We start from the raw sequence: 18,629 nt of genomic DNA, 5'->3' as shown, positions 1-18,629 counted from the left end.
CTCAAATGCTCATCTTGTCTAGCTCTGCATGAACTCTGTGTATTCCGGTTCAAGACAGTTAGGGTAGGTTGAAAAACTCACATCTCATTTTCTATTCCAACTTCAAAATCGTAGTACATCACTGTTTTACCTTTTTTTTGTAAAGGGCGTTTGATCTTCTTTGCATGTTCACTTTGTAAACACTGGGTCGGTACTTCTGCAGTGATGTAGGATGATTTTGAAGTTGGAGAAAATGAGATAGGAGTTTTTCAACCCACCCTAACTGTATTGAACCAGCATACACAGAGTACACAGAGAGCTAGACAAGACGAGCATTTAAAGTTAAAAAGTTAAAGTTATAATTTTTCCTCAAAAAACATAATTTCTTTACGACTGAAGAAAGAAAGTCTTGAATGACAAGGGGGTGAATAAATTATCTGTAAATTTTTGTTCTGGAAGTGAACTTCTCCTTTAATAAGCAGTTAAGTAGTTTTGTTCCATTATTTTGTCAAAAAAAAAAAAAAAAAAAAAGTACAGATAAAAGACTGTGCCAATTGCCAAGGTTTGCTTTCCAAGAATTTATTTTCTTTTTTTTTTTTTTTTTTTTCTTCATTTTAATATCAGAATAGTTGTATGACCCTGCCATTTTTTTTGGTCTTTATGGGCATATCAAAATATCATTATATTAATATTAGTTAAGTGATCACAAGCATGCTCATAATAGAAAAGATGTATTCAAGCCAGTGGATTGCATTGTTAATATATATATATATATATATATATATTTTTTTTTTTTTTTTTTTTTAATAAATAAGTGGCATTGACTTCAAGTTCAGAACTCTCTGATAATTACGATCCCTGGCTATTTAGTTGTCTATTGTTAGCCTATCCAAACATGTTTACAATTTTTTTTTTTTTTTCATTTTTGTCATACTATGTGTACGGCTGAAAGGAGCTCAGCAGGTACATTGCTTCTCTGTGAGAACTTTATGAACCGCAGCCCAGGGTCAGGACGGTGTGTTTATGTACTTGCGATTTAGTTATTGAAAGCTGTGATGTGAGACACAGGGGAAGTCATGTGATGAAGCTGTGAGGATGTGTTTGAAAGCTGTGAGAATGGCAGGTCAAAAGTCACACCTCACATATTTCCCGCAGATCTCGAGAAGTAAATAGCTGAGCTTTGAGCTTTCACAAGCTCTGTTCGAATACTCACTGTCTCCTCCGACAAATTACTGCAGCACAGTTCGCTGCGAGCCGTGAAGAGAACAGACAACATTCTGAGGCTCTGCCACCAGGAGAGCTGGCTAACGATCAGATGAACATTGTTCTGTTGAGGCATATATCTTTATGATTCAGCCACTACACATTCAAAAGACTGTTGAGTTTATTTCTTTTATATGTGATATGTGTGTATTATCATGATTTTACATGTACATACACTCTCAGAAATAAAAATACGAAAGCTGTCATTGTGCTGGTACCTTTTTAAAAGGTACACTTTTGTACCTAAAGAGTTCATATTAGTACTTAAAGTTTACATATTAGTACCTAAAAGGTACAAAACTGCCCCAGTGACAGCTTTTGTACATTTGTTTATGAGTGTATGCTATCATTCAGAGGTTTTAAATTAATGGTTTTTATTCATCAGGGATGCATTAAATTGATCTCAAGTAACAATAAAGACGTTTCTAAAAAAAAAAAAAAAATAAATGTGGTTCTGTGTAGCTTTATGTTCATCGAAGAGTCTTAGGAAAAAAAGTACATTTTCCACAAAAATATTAACCAGCACAGCTATTTTTAATAATAAGAAATGTTTCTTAAGCAGCAGATCAGCACATTATGATCATTTCTGAATGATCATGACACTGAAGACTGGGGTAATAACTGCTGAAAATTCAAATTTGCCATCACTGGAATAAATTACAATTTTGAATATATTAAAACAGAATCAGTAATGTTGTCAGAATCAGTCTGTTTTTACTGTGTTTTTGATTAAATGAATATGTCCCTAAGCAACTTCTTTCTCCAAAACATAAAATAAAGTGAATAATAATTTAATTAATTAAATAAAATATAAAATAAATAATTAAATAAATAAAATTCATAATGATCCCAAACTTTGTGTTTATACCCAATAAAATATATTAATATATCTACAATACTATTAATGATTTTTCTTTGATGTGCATTTGTTTGTTTCTTTGTTTCTTTGTTTTTGAGCTAGAATTATTTAGAGCTTGTGAGTATAGTGGGAAAGTACAACTTCCATAATTTATTTATCTTTACATTGTTCTTCCACAAGTAACTTGCAATTTCATGTTTCAACCACATGTGTCAGTAGAGAGCTCAAAATTTCTGTATTGTACCTTCAAGTAAAATATTTGTAAGTAAAATACTCCACCAAAGCCACTAGAAGACAAGTCTGCAACCTTTAGCCAAAAGCTAATGCAGTGGCGCAGGGAAGGAAACCAGAGGCCATTTTTTGAATGGATGTCAATGGAGGAGAAGCTTCATTATGCTGCATAAACAGTCTTTTTGAAGGAAAAGCTTATCAATTATTGAATTGTTTTATAAGAGAAGTCACATACGTTTTGCGACAAGTGGGTTTCATCTTACACTACTTATCATCCGGCGATTGAGTGTCTCACAACTCTGACTGAAATTCAGTGACGTCAAGGCTGTAATGTGATTGGTTTTCATTCAAGGCACACGTGATCCCAAGTTGACCGTTACGCTTTCTCAAATAGTAAATAATACAGACCATCTCGTCTCCCAATAGTAAGACAATCTCTGGCTCCACATCTCAGTAGTACTACTAATACTAGGTGGGGGGAATATATAATACAAATTTTACAATGTAGCAGACTTCTACTATTTTTACTTGGGTTGGTTTGAAATTTTACCTGGACATTTTTTTTTTTTACTTGTTTCATGAGATTCACCAAAGCAGATTGTGTTTTGTACCAGATGGAGGGTGGTTATGTGTCATTTTTTTCCTTAAGCAATTAAAATCATCTTGAAGGATCTTGAACATTGAAGGATGTTATCCACCTGCATGTTTGTGTGTGTGCATGGTTGAACGTGTGTGACTCCACACCAATAATCATTACCTAGAAAACTGACAACTGAAAATGAAAACTGTTTCTGCCCAAAAGAACTGAGCTGCTGCAGTGATTAATCTGATAGCTCACCTTACATGTGCTTATTAACGCGTGCCTATGCCTGCATTGGAAAACTCGTGTCACAAAGCTGTGAAGAGTTCATTAAGTTCCTTTCAAATTGCTGTGGATCATGGAGGCTTGCATCATGGCAACATAAGCGGCTTTTGTGCATGTGGCTACAGACATTCCCACTGGGTTACTTGTGTCATCATGTACTCATTAACCTCATGTTGTTTCAAACCTGTGTGGCTTCCTTTCTTCTGCAGAACACAAAAGGAAATGGTTAGTAAAATATCCAAGGTGCTTTTTGTCCATACAGTGAATGTGAACGGCTTGAACATTCTGCAAACAATGTCTTTTTGTATTCAACAAAAAAAAAAAAAAAAAAAAAGCATAGGTTTGAAATTATATGAATGTGAGTAAATTTCATTTTTGGCTCCACTAAATGAGACATGTTTTGTACCAACCCTCAAAGTACGTGTAACCAGTATCTGAATTGTAAGCAGCCAAAGTCAGCAGCCCTGTCCTGTCCCCTCTCCATGTTATTTTGCATTCATTTATCAACTCTATGATCTGCTCATTCATTTAACACGGGCCTTGGGGGCGGTGCAAGGACCTTGAGACTCACAACGCATTTAATTACAGAACCCCTATGATACCCGGCTCCTTAATTGATTCAGGCTTCCTTTGTGCGATTCCGAACAGTGAGAGACACAAACATAATAAACAAAAGCCATGTGCACAACACAAGATTCGGTCTCTGCTAGATCTGTACACGTCTTTGTGTAATATCTCATCTCTTTTCCGTGTGTGTTAACAGTGCAGTATCACAGCCAGTGCTTTCTCCATTAAAGGGATAGTACCCAAAAATAAATAGACATCATTTCCTTAAAATGATAGTTCACCCATAAATTAAAATTCTGTAATTAATTACTCACCCTCATGTCGTTCAAAACCTGTAAGTCCTTTGTTCTTCTTTGGAACACAAATTAAGATATTTTTGATGAAATCCAAGAGTTTTCTGACCCTGCATAGACAGCAATGCAACTGACACATTCAAGACCCAGAAAGGCAGTAAGGACATTGTTAAAATAGTCTATGTGACGTTCAACCGTAATGTTATGAATCTGCAAGAATATATTTTGTGTGCAAAGAAAGAAACAATAACAAGTTTATTCAACAATTTCTTTTCTTCCCTTTCAGTTTATGCACATTATGCGTATTTTCTTTGCACACAAAGTATTCACACAGCTTCATAACGTTACGGCTGAACCACTGATGTCACATGGACTATTTTATTAATGTCCTTACTACCTTTCTGGGCCTGGAATGTGTCTGTTGTATTGTTGTCTATGCATTTTCATCAGAAATATCTTAATTTGTGTTCTGAAGATGAGCAAAGGTCTTACGGGTTTGGAACGACATGAGGGTGAGTAATTAAAGGAGAAGTCCACTTCCAAAACAAAGATTCACATATAATGTTCTCACCCCCTTGTCATCCAAGATGTTCATGTTTTTCTTTCTTCAGTCGTAAAGAAATTATGTTGTTTGAGGAAAACAATTCAGCAGTTTTCTCCATATAGTGGACTTTATTGGTGCCACGTTTTTGAACTTCCAAAATGTAGTTTAAATGCGGCTTCAAACAATCCCAAATGCGTTTGTAAATGATCCCAGCTGGGAAGAAGGGTCTTATCTAGCGAAACAATCTATTTTCATTAAAAAAAAATACAATCTCAAACGCTTGTCTTACTCTCCCTGAACTCCAATCGTATTTTCTCCCTCAACTTCAAAAATCATTTCAAAATCATCCTACATCGATGCAGAAGTACTGACAGTCTTTGCAAAGTGAACATGCAAAGAAGATCAAACACCCTTAACGAAAAAGGTAAAACAGCGATATGGGGCAATTTTGAAGTTGAGGAAGAACATGAGATGGGAGTTTTTCGACATACCCTAACTGTCATGAACCGGAACAAAAACAGTCCAGGCAGAGTAAGACAAGATAAGCATTTGAGATTGTATTTTTTTTTTTTTTAAATGGAAATACCTGATCGTTTCGCTAGATAAGACCTTTCTTTCTTGGCTGAGATCGTTTACAACCACATTTGGGATCGTTTGAAGCCACATTTAAACTGCACTTTGGAAGCTCAAAATCGGGGCACCATATCAGTCCATTAAATGGACAAAAATGCTGAAATGTTTTCCTCAAAAAATAATTTCTTTACGACTGAAGAAAGAAAGACATGAACATCTTGGATGACAAAGGGGTGACATTATATGTGAATCTTTGTTTTGGAAGTGGACATCTCCTTTAATGACAGAATTTTCATTTTTGGGTGAATTATCTCTTTAAAATGTAAAAGATGCGTTTGTAATATATACACAACGCTGAAGAGGTTATTCCAGAATCACGTCCAAGTTCTTAATATCAAATGAAGATGCACCGCTATGCTCCTTGAGCCAGAGTCCAGTATCTCTTAATCATATTTTAATAAACTGAGTTGGTTTAAGCTCTCTTAGGAAATGGTAATACTCAGAAAATGAGTCAAGCCTGAATCCATTTTAGAGTTTTTATCTAAAGCTCACTCATACATTATATAGGTTTTTAAATTGCTCTTCTTGTTACTTTCCAAGAAAATGTCCAGGGAAACTATAAATAGCATTAAAACACCAACCAACCAACTAACTAACCAACTCACTCACCTGCATTCATTCCATATCCATAAGACTTCATTCATCTTTACAAACTCAAATGACAACTTTTATGAAACCAACTGAAAGTTCAAGTTACCAAAACTTTGACAGTTCAAAACATCCGATATGTTTGGGCTTTCATTAACCATATTTGATGTGGTCTATGTATGTGTGCTGATCAGTGTTTATATGTGAATAAAAGCCTGATGTTCACCCAAAAATAAAAATTACCTCATTATTTACTCACCCTAAATTCATCCTAGGTGTATATGACTTTCTTCTTTCAGACGAATACAGTCAGTTATATTACAAAAAATGTCCTAGATGTTCCAAGCTTTATAATGGCAGTGAATAGGGTTTAAGGATGAAGTCCAATAAAAGTGCATAAATCTATCATAAAAAGTACTCCACATGGCTCCAGGGGATTAATAAAAGCCTTATGAAGTGAATTGATGTTCTAGTGAGAATATGCTAATTTCGTGAGAACCAAGTTTTGTTTACAGCAAAGGAAAACCAGTCTCCTCTTGGTTTATATCGAAGTTCTCCATCATTTCTCTTTACAAATCCTTGTTTTGAACTTTCAATTAGGGAACAGTGTTTTGTTTTGCTCTCTCCACTGCACTTCCACGTTCATTACCACGTTCACGGACAGTCAGCAGAAGCTAGAGACTGTGGTTTATAACGTTTTAAATATATATATTTTTCTTAGACAAACACATCGATTCACTTCAGAAGGACTTTGTTAACCACCTGGAGATGTGTGGAGCACTTTTTATGATGGGTGGATGCACTTTATTAGATGTCAAAATCTCAACAGCCATTCACTGCCATTATACAGCTTGGAAGAGCCAGGCTTTTTATTTATATAAGTCTGATTGCATTTGAAAAGAGAAAGTCATATACACCTACAATGGCTTAAGGGTGAGTAAATCATAGGATAATTTTAACTTTTGGGTGAACTATCCCTTTAAATCTGTTCATATCTCTTCAGAAGATTTAAATACCACATTTCTTGTATAATCTCTCAGTGCTTGGACTTTTAATGGAGAGACAGAAATCTCTCGGCTTTTATTAAAATATCTTCATTTGTGTGTTGAAGATGAGTGAAAGTCTTATGGGTTTGGGAATTACATGAAGGTGGGTAAATGATGACAGAATTTAGATTTTTGCGTGAACTACGCCTTTAAGCGAATTTAATCAGTGCACTGTCCCTTTAAGAGAAACAAATCAATGTTTTTGCTGTGGTCTAGTAAGTTGTTAGAGATGGCCATATTTCATTTTCTTTGGGCAGGAACCAAGCTCTAGGCAGAGATAGTCTGCGGGGGAAGTCATCTCATTCGCTTAATATATCTGACTACCATTTATTCCACTACAGTTGTCCCAAGCACATAGTCCACAGGACTACAGGATCCTTGGTTCTGTCTGACAAATGACACAGCCGCTATATATGTACCCTCAGGGTGTTCTGTCAGGTCTTATGGGTTACTCTGTTGCCATGACGATGGGAGGTGAAACTGAGGTCATCAGAAGAAGAAAAAATTAATGCTGCAAATGAATAGTTGCTCAAAAGAGGGGTGTTTCTTGGGATCATTACATTGATTTCCCATATTAAAGTTTGACAGGGAACGAGCAACTAGTGACAGATGGGTAAGGGGGAACAGCCCTCCCCCTCTCCAGCACGTCACCGTGTGTGGTGCCCGGCAGTGAAATAGCTGGCCCTCTAGAGAATGTTTGTTTGAAGGGGGTTCATTGAGCTGTTATATCATTAGATTTTACTGCCCACTGGACATGAGATAACATTGCCGTAACTTATTGATTGGCTGACGGCAAGACCAAACCCTTATTATGAAGATAAGTCCATTAACATCATCAAAATGAAGATAGGGATGAGCTCCACAGGTGCTACTCATCGTCTTGATTTTAATGCAGACGCTGTGCTCAATTTTCACCCCGGCTCGCCTCACAATTCATAATTTAGATCTCTTGATGAATATGCTGAAAGTTTTGTGTGAGAACACTGAAAATATTCTAGAAGATGAACAGGCAATTTTAAACTGTTCCACAGAGTAGATGAGATTCTAGCCATGGGGAGACACCAAAAAATGAGGAAAACAAGGGAACACCAACTTGCGCTGTTATTTTTTTTGTCATAAGAGATGTAGAACTAAAACACATTTACAGAAGAGAGACATTTCTTCTATGTGTTCGTGTAGGCTGGGCCTTTTTATGTCTTCTCTGTCCATGAAGTATTAAGATGGGAGGGGGTGAGTTCTGTTCAGATCAGCGACAGATGATCAGTCTTGGCACTGTTAATCCTCATTATTTTCCATGTGAATCTTTGATTTCCTCTTGCTCTGCCAGCTGATTTTCTCTAATGAGTGATAAGCACTTCCTCTAAAATCTTTAACCCGGGAAGGGTTCATCAGTAATATGATCTGGCCATTATGAGAGCTGTGCTGACAATAGCAAGTGCAACAACATCCAAACAAACCTTTTCGTGTCTTCCCTAACTGCATTTAGGTTCATAGGGTACAATGGGGCTAAAGACCTCTTGGGGCTCTTTTGTTTTTATTTTTTGTCCAAAAGACAAAATGGCAACAAAACCACACCAGCACTTTTCTAAACATCTGTTTGTTTTTATGCACTATGAAAGTGATCTGTGAGACCAAATAACTGATCTAATATCTAAGAATTAAAATGTTGCAGATTGTAACTAACGAGAAATCAACAGATATATTTTTGTATTTTTTAAGGTGTATTTGTACATCTCAAGAATTTCGAGATTTAAGAGGTTATGAAATGTGAACAGTGGTTCGATAAACATACAGTTAGTTTTTTAGAAAAAATTGTGCACTTAAATATGATACAAAAAGTATATATATACAGTACTGCTTAAAAGTTTGGGATTTGTAATGTTTGTTAAAGAAGTCTCTTATACTCAGCAAGACTGCATTTATTTGATCAAAAAAAAAAAATACAGAAAAAAAAACATAATACTGCAAAATGTTATTATAATATAAAATAAGAGTTTTTATTTTAATACATTTTAAAATATAATTTATTCCTGTGATGTAAATCTGAATTTTCTTCATTTGTTACTCCAGTTTGAAGTGGCACATGATCCTTTAGAAAACATTCTAATATACTGATTTATTATCAGTGCTGGAAACAGTTGTGTTGCTTAAAGGGGTCCTATTATGCTCTTTTACAAAATTTTGATTTTGTTTTGGGGTTTGCTAGAACATGCTTTCATACTTGGTGGTTCGAAAAACACATTATTTTTTTAACATAATTTACATTATTACAACACATTTCTCCCAGCCTGGCACATATGGCTTAATGGTTTAATGAAGGCCCGCTTTCTGAAAAACGAAATGTGTTGTAATTGGTTACCTGTTCTACTGCGTTGCGATTGGCGAACAGCTTTAGACTGTATTTCAGTACTGCCAGGCCCCTTGTCAAAGTTCCGTTTACAACTATTAACGCAAGCTACATTAAAGTGTTTCTTGCGTTTTAAATATTAATATTTTTCTTATAAAAACGCTTCAGTTCGCTACAGGAGGCCTTTATTAACAGGAGTGGACTTTGAGATTGGTAACTTTGTAGATCTTTTTGTATGCCCAAAGATATGCACTACACACTGACTAAAGTTCAAAAAGTGAAAAAGCATAATAGGACCCCTTTAATATATTTTTTTGAAATCTGTGATACTTTTTTTCAGGATTCTTTGATGAATAAAAAGTAAAAAAAAAAAAAAAAGTAAAGTCTTTATTTAGATTTACATTGTTAGAAAAGATTTATATTTTAAATAAGTGCTGTTCTTTTTAACTTGTTCCAAAAAAATATTCGGCAGGACAACTGTTTCCAACATTGATAATTCTAACAATAAATCAGCATATTAGAATGATTTCTGAAGGATCATGTGACACTTACAACTGGAGTAACAGCTGATGAAAATACTGCTTTGCATCACAGGAATAAATGATACTTTACAGCATATTAAAATAAAAGCCATTATTTTTATTTTATATTGTAATACCATTTTGCAGTATTATTGTTTTCTTCTGTATTTTTGACCAAATAAATGCAGTCTTGATAAGCATAAAAGACTTTTAAAAATAACATTACAAATCTTACTGATCTCAAACTTTTGAGCGGCAGTGTGTGTATGCGTGTGTGTGTGTTTGTGTGTGTATATCTTCGATTGAACATACTGTACATCGATTTTCTCACAGCCTCATTTTTATTCACAGAAAAGCAAAATATGGTGTCTACAGGCTAAAGTCTGTAGCCCCTGGGGGCTTTTGCCTCAGGCTTTAGGGCATCTTAACTTTTTTTTTTTTTTCTGCCATTTCTTTGTACACAGTTTAGACTGCTGTACTTTTTGCAGGATATTTTGCAGGTGAAATCTGGTGAAGTTTACCTTGTGCATCTCAAATAGTCTTGTACTGCCCTTAGCGCAGTTATCCAAATGACAAAATACTTATCTTATAGTTTTAAAAACAACACTCTAACATTTCTGTGCTATATTTTAATATGTAAATCTATTATAAATTGATAAATAATGACAAACTTATGGTAAGCATAACAGTACAATGTTTTTAGGATGATCATTTGATGGAATGCTCACAAAACATTAATACTCATTATTTATCACTTTATTATAGATTTACACATTATGGATTTAGAATAATTTTGGCTTTATTAATATTCATTAAAAGCAAATATTAATTAGCATTTTTAGAATATTAATACAAACAGGAAAAGCCAGGAATCAGGAAAGCCCTCTCGTTTTCTCTATGGGGTACAACACATTTTAAGGGAAGCACCGTAGTACTCTAGTGATTTGGCGACTTTAAGTGTGTAAATGGGAAAACGCACTGATTTACATGCCAGCCTCGCCTCTGTCCACGCGTTCAGCACCCAAATACAGGCAGAAAGGCAGAAGCCAAGCGCGTGGTGATTGTGCACCGCACACACACTTTGTTTGCTTTGAAATGCAGGATCAAACAGGGCCATGCCGCACAAGGTTAGACTGTTAGAGGACAAATATAGAGTATCTGTGTCTCTCTCAGTGTCTCTTTCTCTCCCTCTCTCTCATACACACACCTCACGTTTCCGCGCCTGCTTTCCAACGTGCCGCTTTGACGCCCAGATGTCTCTCCTGTGCCCGGCTCCTTACACACAGTTACACGCTGCATACTAATAAACTTCAGCCTGAACTGGATGAACGAGACATACAAATGTCGTTTCATCTCTGTCACGCGCTGATTCTCCTTCACGCAACATGTTGTGACATCCTTTTTCTCCCGTCTTTGCGCATTTAAAGGACATTACGCATCGCCAGAACGATGCCATTTAACGCCACAGCGTCTTTAAACGTCCACACTGCGGCGTTTATTTTACTCGGAGCTTGTAATGAACGGATGGCTTTTGACGGGAACGTGACGGGATGCTGAAGATGAGTGGATGTGGACAAGAGGAAGGACAAGGGGGTGAACGGCTTTGCAATCTAAATGCGTACGGGGAAATGTGCGTTTATTATGAGTGATCTCTCCTATTGACACGTCCAGCGAGTGTGTGTGTGTGTGCGTGTGTGTGTATGTGAGAGAGAGAGTGTGAGTGCGGGTGCGCGCGCGCGCGCGTGTATCCATCGCCTGTAGTCTGTAGATCTGTGTTACTGCGCCAGGATGGAGATGACGCAAATGACCCAGCTCCCCAAAAAGTGTTTCAAGACGAACATGGCGGCAACTTAACACAGGACCCAAGATGATGATGATGATGATGAACAGCAGAGAAGATCGAAGGCAATCCGCCCAGATAGGGAAAGAGCAGCTCGTTCAGCGTCTCGCCTTCCCTTGAGGAGATACGGGGACACAGGCAGGAGCTTCGGGAACAGAGGAGGCATGTTGTCACACAGAAAGCGCTTTTTCTCCGGGGAGCCAGGCGGAATAACGGAGATATGACCGCGCGCGGCTTCATCTAGCCCAGAGAGTCGGATACAGCTGCCGGGAGCGCTGTCGAACGGGAAGAAAACATTTCAAATCAATGCATTTTGTGGCAGAGGAGCCGTCGCGGTGGAGTCGGCCAGTGCTGCTCTTTCCTGAAATATGACCAGGGGTGCTTGGACGTGTCGGCAGCAAGATGACGGCTTAAAAATCTGCTTCGCACCCCGAGAGGACGAAAAGCCATTATTCACCGATTCGGAAAGGGCCCAGAGATGGCGACTGTCCTTAGCCTCTCTTTTGTTTATCACCGTTTTGCTCTCTGATCATCTGTGGTTCTGCGCCGAGGCGAAACTGACGAGGACGCGAGACAAACGGCTGGAGCACACGAACCATATACTTTCACCCAGCCATCAGAGAGAGCAGAGTCTTATTTTTATAGGCAATTCTACCAAACCTCTGCGGAGACTTGAAACTTGTCATCCTGACAGCCTCTCCAAAAACTGCTTGACTTTTGACGACGCGGAAGCCGTGTGCTCGGGCCTCTCCGAGTGCAACCTGAGCGATTTCTATCTTTCTTTTTGTAACTCCTACTCGCTTTTGGATTTGTTTTACGGGTTTACGAGTCCGGACAATTTGACCTGTAGCCTGGACATGGCTAATGCGTCGGGATGCAGCCAGTGCGTTCAGGCTTACCAACGCTACGACCGACGAGCTCAGGAGAAATACCGAGAGTTTGAGCTTTTGGTTCAGAAATATGAAACGGATGTATATTCGGTGCGGACGTGTATGGAAGAGTGCACGGTAGGCGTACGCTGCCTTTCCCTTTGGTGTTGCTTGCTTTGTTTTTGGACGGCTTCTAACAGAAGCTCGTCGTGTATGCTGTCATCACATTTATTTCACGTTAAGCCTATGGGGGAAAAAAAGAGCTCCTACATGTGCACGGTCCGCTGTTTTGTCATCTGCGCGCGAGAACGCGCGCGGATACACGGTGCGCGCGCACTTGTGGATTAACGGGAGGTGGATTTTTTTTCCCACCTTGAATGCACAAGTTTGGGTTAGATGGAAAGGAGCTTATCAAAAAGTCCAACAATATGTTTTTACTGTGTGGTGTGTTCAGGTGATTCCTCCCTCGGCTGTACCAAATATTATGCAAATCCACTAAAGCCTTCTAATGGATGATCCATGACAGAAATAAGAAAGGATGGACAAAGTACGCAAACATATAGCTAGCAGAAAGCATCTAAACTCAAACCTACCACTTGGAAATGTCAGCGTTTTTATAAAAAATATAAAACAATATAAAAGATGTAATTTGATTTATTACATTTTTATTATACATATAAAAAAGAAATCCTAAAATTGAAATACTGTATTGCTAGCTATTGTGAGTGTGCTCACATTACAGCACTAGTTGAAACAGTGAAATCTGGGAATATTTTGGTACAGTATCAGACGGTAATTCCTTGGTGTTTTACAATGACATCACTATATGACGACATTATTCCAATGCAAATTGGCACTTAAAACAAATGGTGCATGGTAATGAAGTGGTTCTTTTTGTGTTTTATTAATGTTTTTGCAGTATTATTATAGAAAATGTAACGTTTTATTGAGCATCATTGATGCTCTGCTAACTTATAGTAGTGATGGGGGACTGGTTTTGGGCACTTTTCAGCTAGCCAGTTAGAAACACCATCTTAAACCAGCAGACCATGTTAGGTTTGTTTAAGATGTTTTTGTCCACAGGGGTTGCTCTCATAGATGGTAATTACCTCAGTATGGAGGGACAAAGCTGAGGGCATTTCCTCTCATTTGAAACAGTCTGAGATTTATGGTTGTAGGTGTCCTCCGATCTGCAAAGAGATAGAACAACACAAAGATTGCATGTGTAAGGGAGCGAGAGAAAGGTGGCGCAGTGCTTTATGGAATTTCAATAACGTTAATAGCGCAGCAGTGATTTTTCTGCGTAATCCCCGGAAGGCTATTCTGTTCCAGTCATTGTTCAGGTGTTTTTTTCTCTTCCTCTTCAGTCATGGTGATGAATAATGTTGCTGTTGCACATGCATGAAATACGACTGTTGCTCTTAGCCTGTACCTTTAATAGAGCATTAGACTAGTGAGCAGCTACAGCCGCCACAGCACAGAACAGCATATGAAACATGCCATTCTCAGTTCATATTTCCTGTGCTGTGGGATGAGAAAACAAGGGCAAAATGTCCTGCCAAACTGGCTGCAGGACACTTTGTAAAGTATATTACCCATTATAGCGTTTCAAACAGCATGCAGCAGATTGTTGCATCTATCGCTTTCATTTTTTTTTCTTTCGTTCTCTCTCTCTATTTTCTCTCTTGCATCCTTTATGTATTTGCTTAGTTTTGTGCAGGTTTACAGTTGAGTGAATTGGTCCCTGTCCATGGTGCTGAAACAAGTACAAAATACATAGTGGTGTTTGCTGAATAAGACCAGAACAAAACAATCAGAGTAACAATCTAAATATTTAAAGCTATATTCCCATCTAGGTGTTGCAGAGTTCTATAACATTTCTAACTTATTGTTAATGGCTAAGCATTAAAGAAACAGTATCATTCTGTTTAATACAATTTGCTGTGTTTTGGATGCTACAATAAGTAGTAAATTTCAGTAATTTACTCCATTTCAGAGAAAATTGTTTCAGTTTAAGCAGCAAGGGAAGCTGTGAGATATTGTCAATGTAGTCATGGCTAAAGAGTGTTTTATGCACGCTGAAAAATGAAAATTTGGTTAAAGGTTACTCATTCTCTAGCCATCCAAGATGAAGAAATTTAGCATTACATCACATGCTCACCAATAGATCCTCTGCAGTGAATGGGTGTCATCAGAATAAGAGTCAAACAGCTGATAAATAATAATCCACAAGCAAGCCACACAACTTCAGTCCATCAATTAATTTCTTGTTAAATGAAAAGCTGTATGTCTGTAATAATTTTCACCAATAAGATGTGTATAACTTGAATCTGTTCCTTATAGATAAAATTTAAGTGCAAAAAGTTGTTTTGTCTGAATCAGGAAAGAAATAAACACAGATAAAGCACTGTTTACAAGCAAAAACAGTTCCAAGCAAATAAGAAGAAGAATGGAAGAAGCGTTATTGTAGATTATGGTCTCATGTTGTTTGTTTTAAACTTCACAAGATATTCATTGATGGCCTGGAATCATGTGGATCTGAACAAATCTGGGATATTGGATGGCCTAAATAAATACTTAAATATATTGTTTTGCATGTTTTAGTTAGTTTAATTTAGAAATCAAAACTGAAGCATAAATATGGAATATGCTCTCTACATATCCTGCCGTTAATCAACTATTTAGAATTCAGATGGCACACAAATCCAATGCATAATCCATATTAATCCATAGATTGTTTAGACACTACCCAAAATTACACTTCCGTTTCCCATTCCAAAATCCAAGCCTGCAGACAACCTAAGGCAGAAAAGCAACTCTCTGGAAGAAATAAATTCATAATCCTCCATCTGTCTAACTGTGTGTTTATGCATTTGTGATAGGGAGTTAAGGAAAATACATGAAACGAAAAGAGATTTGTTTTGTTACCTCTTCTCTAGTTTCAGCCTCAGGCTGCACGGGCCGCCCACAGTTCGTTCACTGACCATCTGATGCATACTGCACACAAAACTGGCAAGTTCTAATCTGATTGGCTGGCCTTTAAGTAACATCCATAGTTTTTTTTTTTTTTTTTTTTTTTTAAAATCAGTTCATCTACAAAAAGTGTTGTGTGTTTACAAGGTTCACTATATATATGCAAGCAGAACTGTATATTCTACTTTTTATGTTCCTAGACTGTTTTTTGAGTCTATACACGTTTATAGTCTGTTATTGTAGTGTAATCTGTTTTAGATAATTCTTCCCTTGAACAGGAGGTACAAACAAACCATGACTGGTCACTTTATGTGTCAATCAGACCATCTCGTTCTGTCTAAGTGGGCGGTTCTTGGCCAGATACGCTGCATTGTGAACCAGATCTTATGCCTTTAGTCAAACATCTGGCTACACAAGACTACATCTTCCCATGAGCGCTTAATCGAGACATGCTTGTTCTTACAAGGCTTTTTGTCGGTTAGAATGACTCTGATTGACTGATGTTGATTGACAGCTGCTAGTGGATGTGAAAGGGGCCCAGGTGTCTTCCTTTGAACATGAGCAGGTTTTTTGACCAAAGGATCAGTCTCAGGGTCAGCACTAGAAGAGGTTTGAATTCATTAACCCTGTAAAGCCTGACAGAAAAACGTAATTTTATACAGAGACCCAAAATGAGCCAAAAGCAGTTGATGTTATTTATATGGCCAAAGTTAAAGGATAAGTTCACTTCCAGAATAAAAAAATTCCAGATAATTTACTCACACCCATGTCATACAAGATGTTCATGTCTTTCTTACTTCAGTCGAAAGGAAATTAAGGTTTTCGAGGAAAACATTCCTGGATTTTTCTTCAATGGGGATCAACGGGTTGAAGGTCCAAATTGCAATTCCAGTGCAGCCTCAGCCAGAGAATAAGGGTCTTGTCTAGCGAAACAATCGTCATTTTCTAAAAAAAAAAATAATAATAAAAAATAAAAATGTATATACTTTTTAACCACAAATGCTCATCTTGCACTAAGTCTGCAATGCACATCTGTGACTTCTTGCATTTACGTTGGAAAGGTCACGTGTTGTTTTTTTCTTCATCTGTGTACTTCGATTAAAAAAAGTAGGGTAGGGGGAAAAAATATCATTTTCCCCTCCAACTTCAAAATCATCTGACATCGTTGTTTCCATCGTATGTTTTCATCACCCTGTTTTTATGCACATTTTGAAGTATCGCATCAGAAACAAGTGATGGAAACACCACATTTCGAATAAAAATACCCTAATTCGCAAAAAAGTTCTTATGCTCGCTTCAGGTTGATTTTGATTTGTTCGAAAAAGGGTTAATGCGAATAATGGGACATGGAAATGCATTTGCCAAATAAATTCCTCCATACGCATCAAAACATTCATGTGACTTTGCGCTATGAAACACCAAAACCAGTCTAACCAGTGGACCGATCTCGTTCCACAGCATCTCAAATGTTGTTATGGTCATTCTGAAATTCTGAAAAAAGTCTGAAAAGTCTGTCATCAAAGTATTTCTGTCTAATTGCCTCCCAGAACTGTCTTACACGACTGTGTTCCCAAACAGCAGGCATCCACCTCCGAAAGAAATTATCACATTTATTGTGTTTCATCTGCTCACTCTAATTTATTAGTAATTTATTATATGAAAATTACTGTAGTCAGTGGCTTCTACTACTTTTCTCAGTAATATATAGTGTCAGTTTATCAGGAAGTGATGATTTTGTTCTCTTTGACTTGTTGGATGGAAACGGTGCTTATTTGCAAATGTTTTATGCGATATTCCAATTTTGGCACATAAGTTAAATTCACAACATTGAATGGAAGCCCGGCTTATGTAATGCGTGAGATCAAGGTAGTGCAAGTTGAGCATTTGTGGTAAAAAGTATATAAATGTTTTTTAGAAAATGACTGATCGTTTCACCAGATAAGACCCTTGTTCCTCGGCTGGGATCGTGTAGAGCCTTTTGAAGCTGCATTGAAACTACAGGTTGGAACCCCACTGAAGTGGATAATCAAGATAATCATGTTAACTATAAGTTGCTTCAGTCTGGTAAATGTTTGTCTTGAAATATTACTAATAATCTTATTTACTTGTAAAAATCATTGAAGATAGAAGGCATGTAGCAGATTGTTTACAACAGGTTTTCAGCAAAGATTAATTTCTGCTTGGAAGAGAAACTTGTATTGAACAGGCAAACATTGAAAACACTGTGTAACAAGGAGACATTTGTAATCAACATACTAAATATTTTAGTGATAATTGGTCCACAGAGAATGACTGGAATTGATACCTTGTTGTTTTGTTGGTGGTTTGGCATTGTAAGCAATGTGTGAAGCTCCTTTTGTCCTCCTCCTTTTCATCATCTAATCAGTGAGTGGAATGCAGACCGTAGAAAGTGTTGGAAAAATCGCGTTGTCCTAATGAAATAAAAATCTGAATCTGGGGAGTTGACAGCCTTTTAACACAATCTAAATTGCAAATCTGTTCTTATGTTCGTGTGACCTTTGCACAAGCACTGCTCTTTGTGTTTGAATTGTGGAATGTTAGTTTAATGACCCCTGCGCTTCTTGAAGTGAAATTATATTTCGGGGGAAAACAATCATATCTCTCTTTGTCTCTTTTTTTTCCCTTTTTCAAAACATCTTTTCCTCTTCTTCTCCCTCTCCCTGTGTGTTTGCTCGCCTCCTCACCTTCGGTGACCTGCGCATTGTTGCACACAAGTGGGGAGATAATGACATTTTTGGCGAGAGGCTGCCCTCTTGACAGCACGACAGTGTGACTTTGTAAGGGCGCTTTATTCACTGCCTAAGCCATGGCGACTGTGGAGGGAGCAGAATCCGGCCCTCTGCATCCTCTTCCCCAGGGCATTAAATATGTATGGGACTAAAGAGCCATGGACCTGCCGGATATCTGTTTGCAAGGGAAATTAATGAGACGGAAAGACAGCGATTTCCACCGTGCTGCCCCATGTTCGCATCCGGGAACAGGCACTTTTGGTGCTGAATATCAGTGGTGATTAACATACAGAGGGCGGGTTCGCACCTTGTGGAGATCCATCATAGAAACATGAAGAGATCTTGAAGGTGAAGTGTGTTATTTCTCTGGCGCTAGCTACACTGAATTGAATAGTGAAATTGTGATTTTTAAGCTGGTTTCCTGAACACTCTCCCTTCACCTACCACAATTAAATAGTCCT

At 37.5% G+C, this 18,629-nt stretch overlaps 1 protein-coding gene across 1 annotated transcript in view; it reads left to right on the top strand.

Annotated features, from left to right (window-relative positions):
• Nucleotides 1–10,668: 10,668 nt before the first annotated feature.
• The window catches only part of LOC127171339 (NALCN channel auxiliary factor 1), a 149,313-nt gene continuing 141,352 nt past the window's right edge, over nucleotides 10,669–18,629 (top strand). Inside the window, exon 1 of the mRNA XM_051119919.1 lies at nucleotides 10,669–12,583. Coding sequence (XP_050975876.1) covers nucleotides 11,945–12,583 — 639 coding nt within the window. The 5' untranslated portion in view covers nucleotides 10,669–11,944. The remainder of the gene's footprint in view (nucleotides 12,584–18,629) is intronic.

The sequence above is a fragment of the Labeo rohita genome, chromosome 9 (genome assembly GCF_022985175.1).
Source record: "Labeo rohita strain BAU-BD-2019 chromosome 9, IGBB_LRoh.1.0, whole genome shotgun sequence".
Lineage (NCBI taxonomy): Eukaryota > Metazoa > Chordata > Actinopteri > Cypriniformes > Cyprinidae > Labeo > Labeo rohita.
This window is presented reverse-complemented; position numbering and strand designations above follow the sequence as displayed.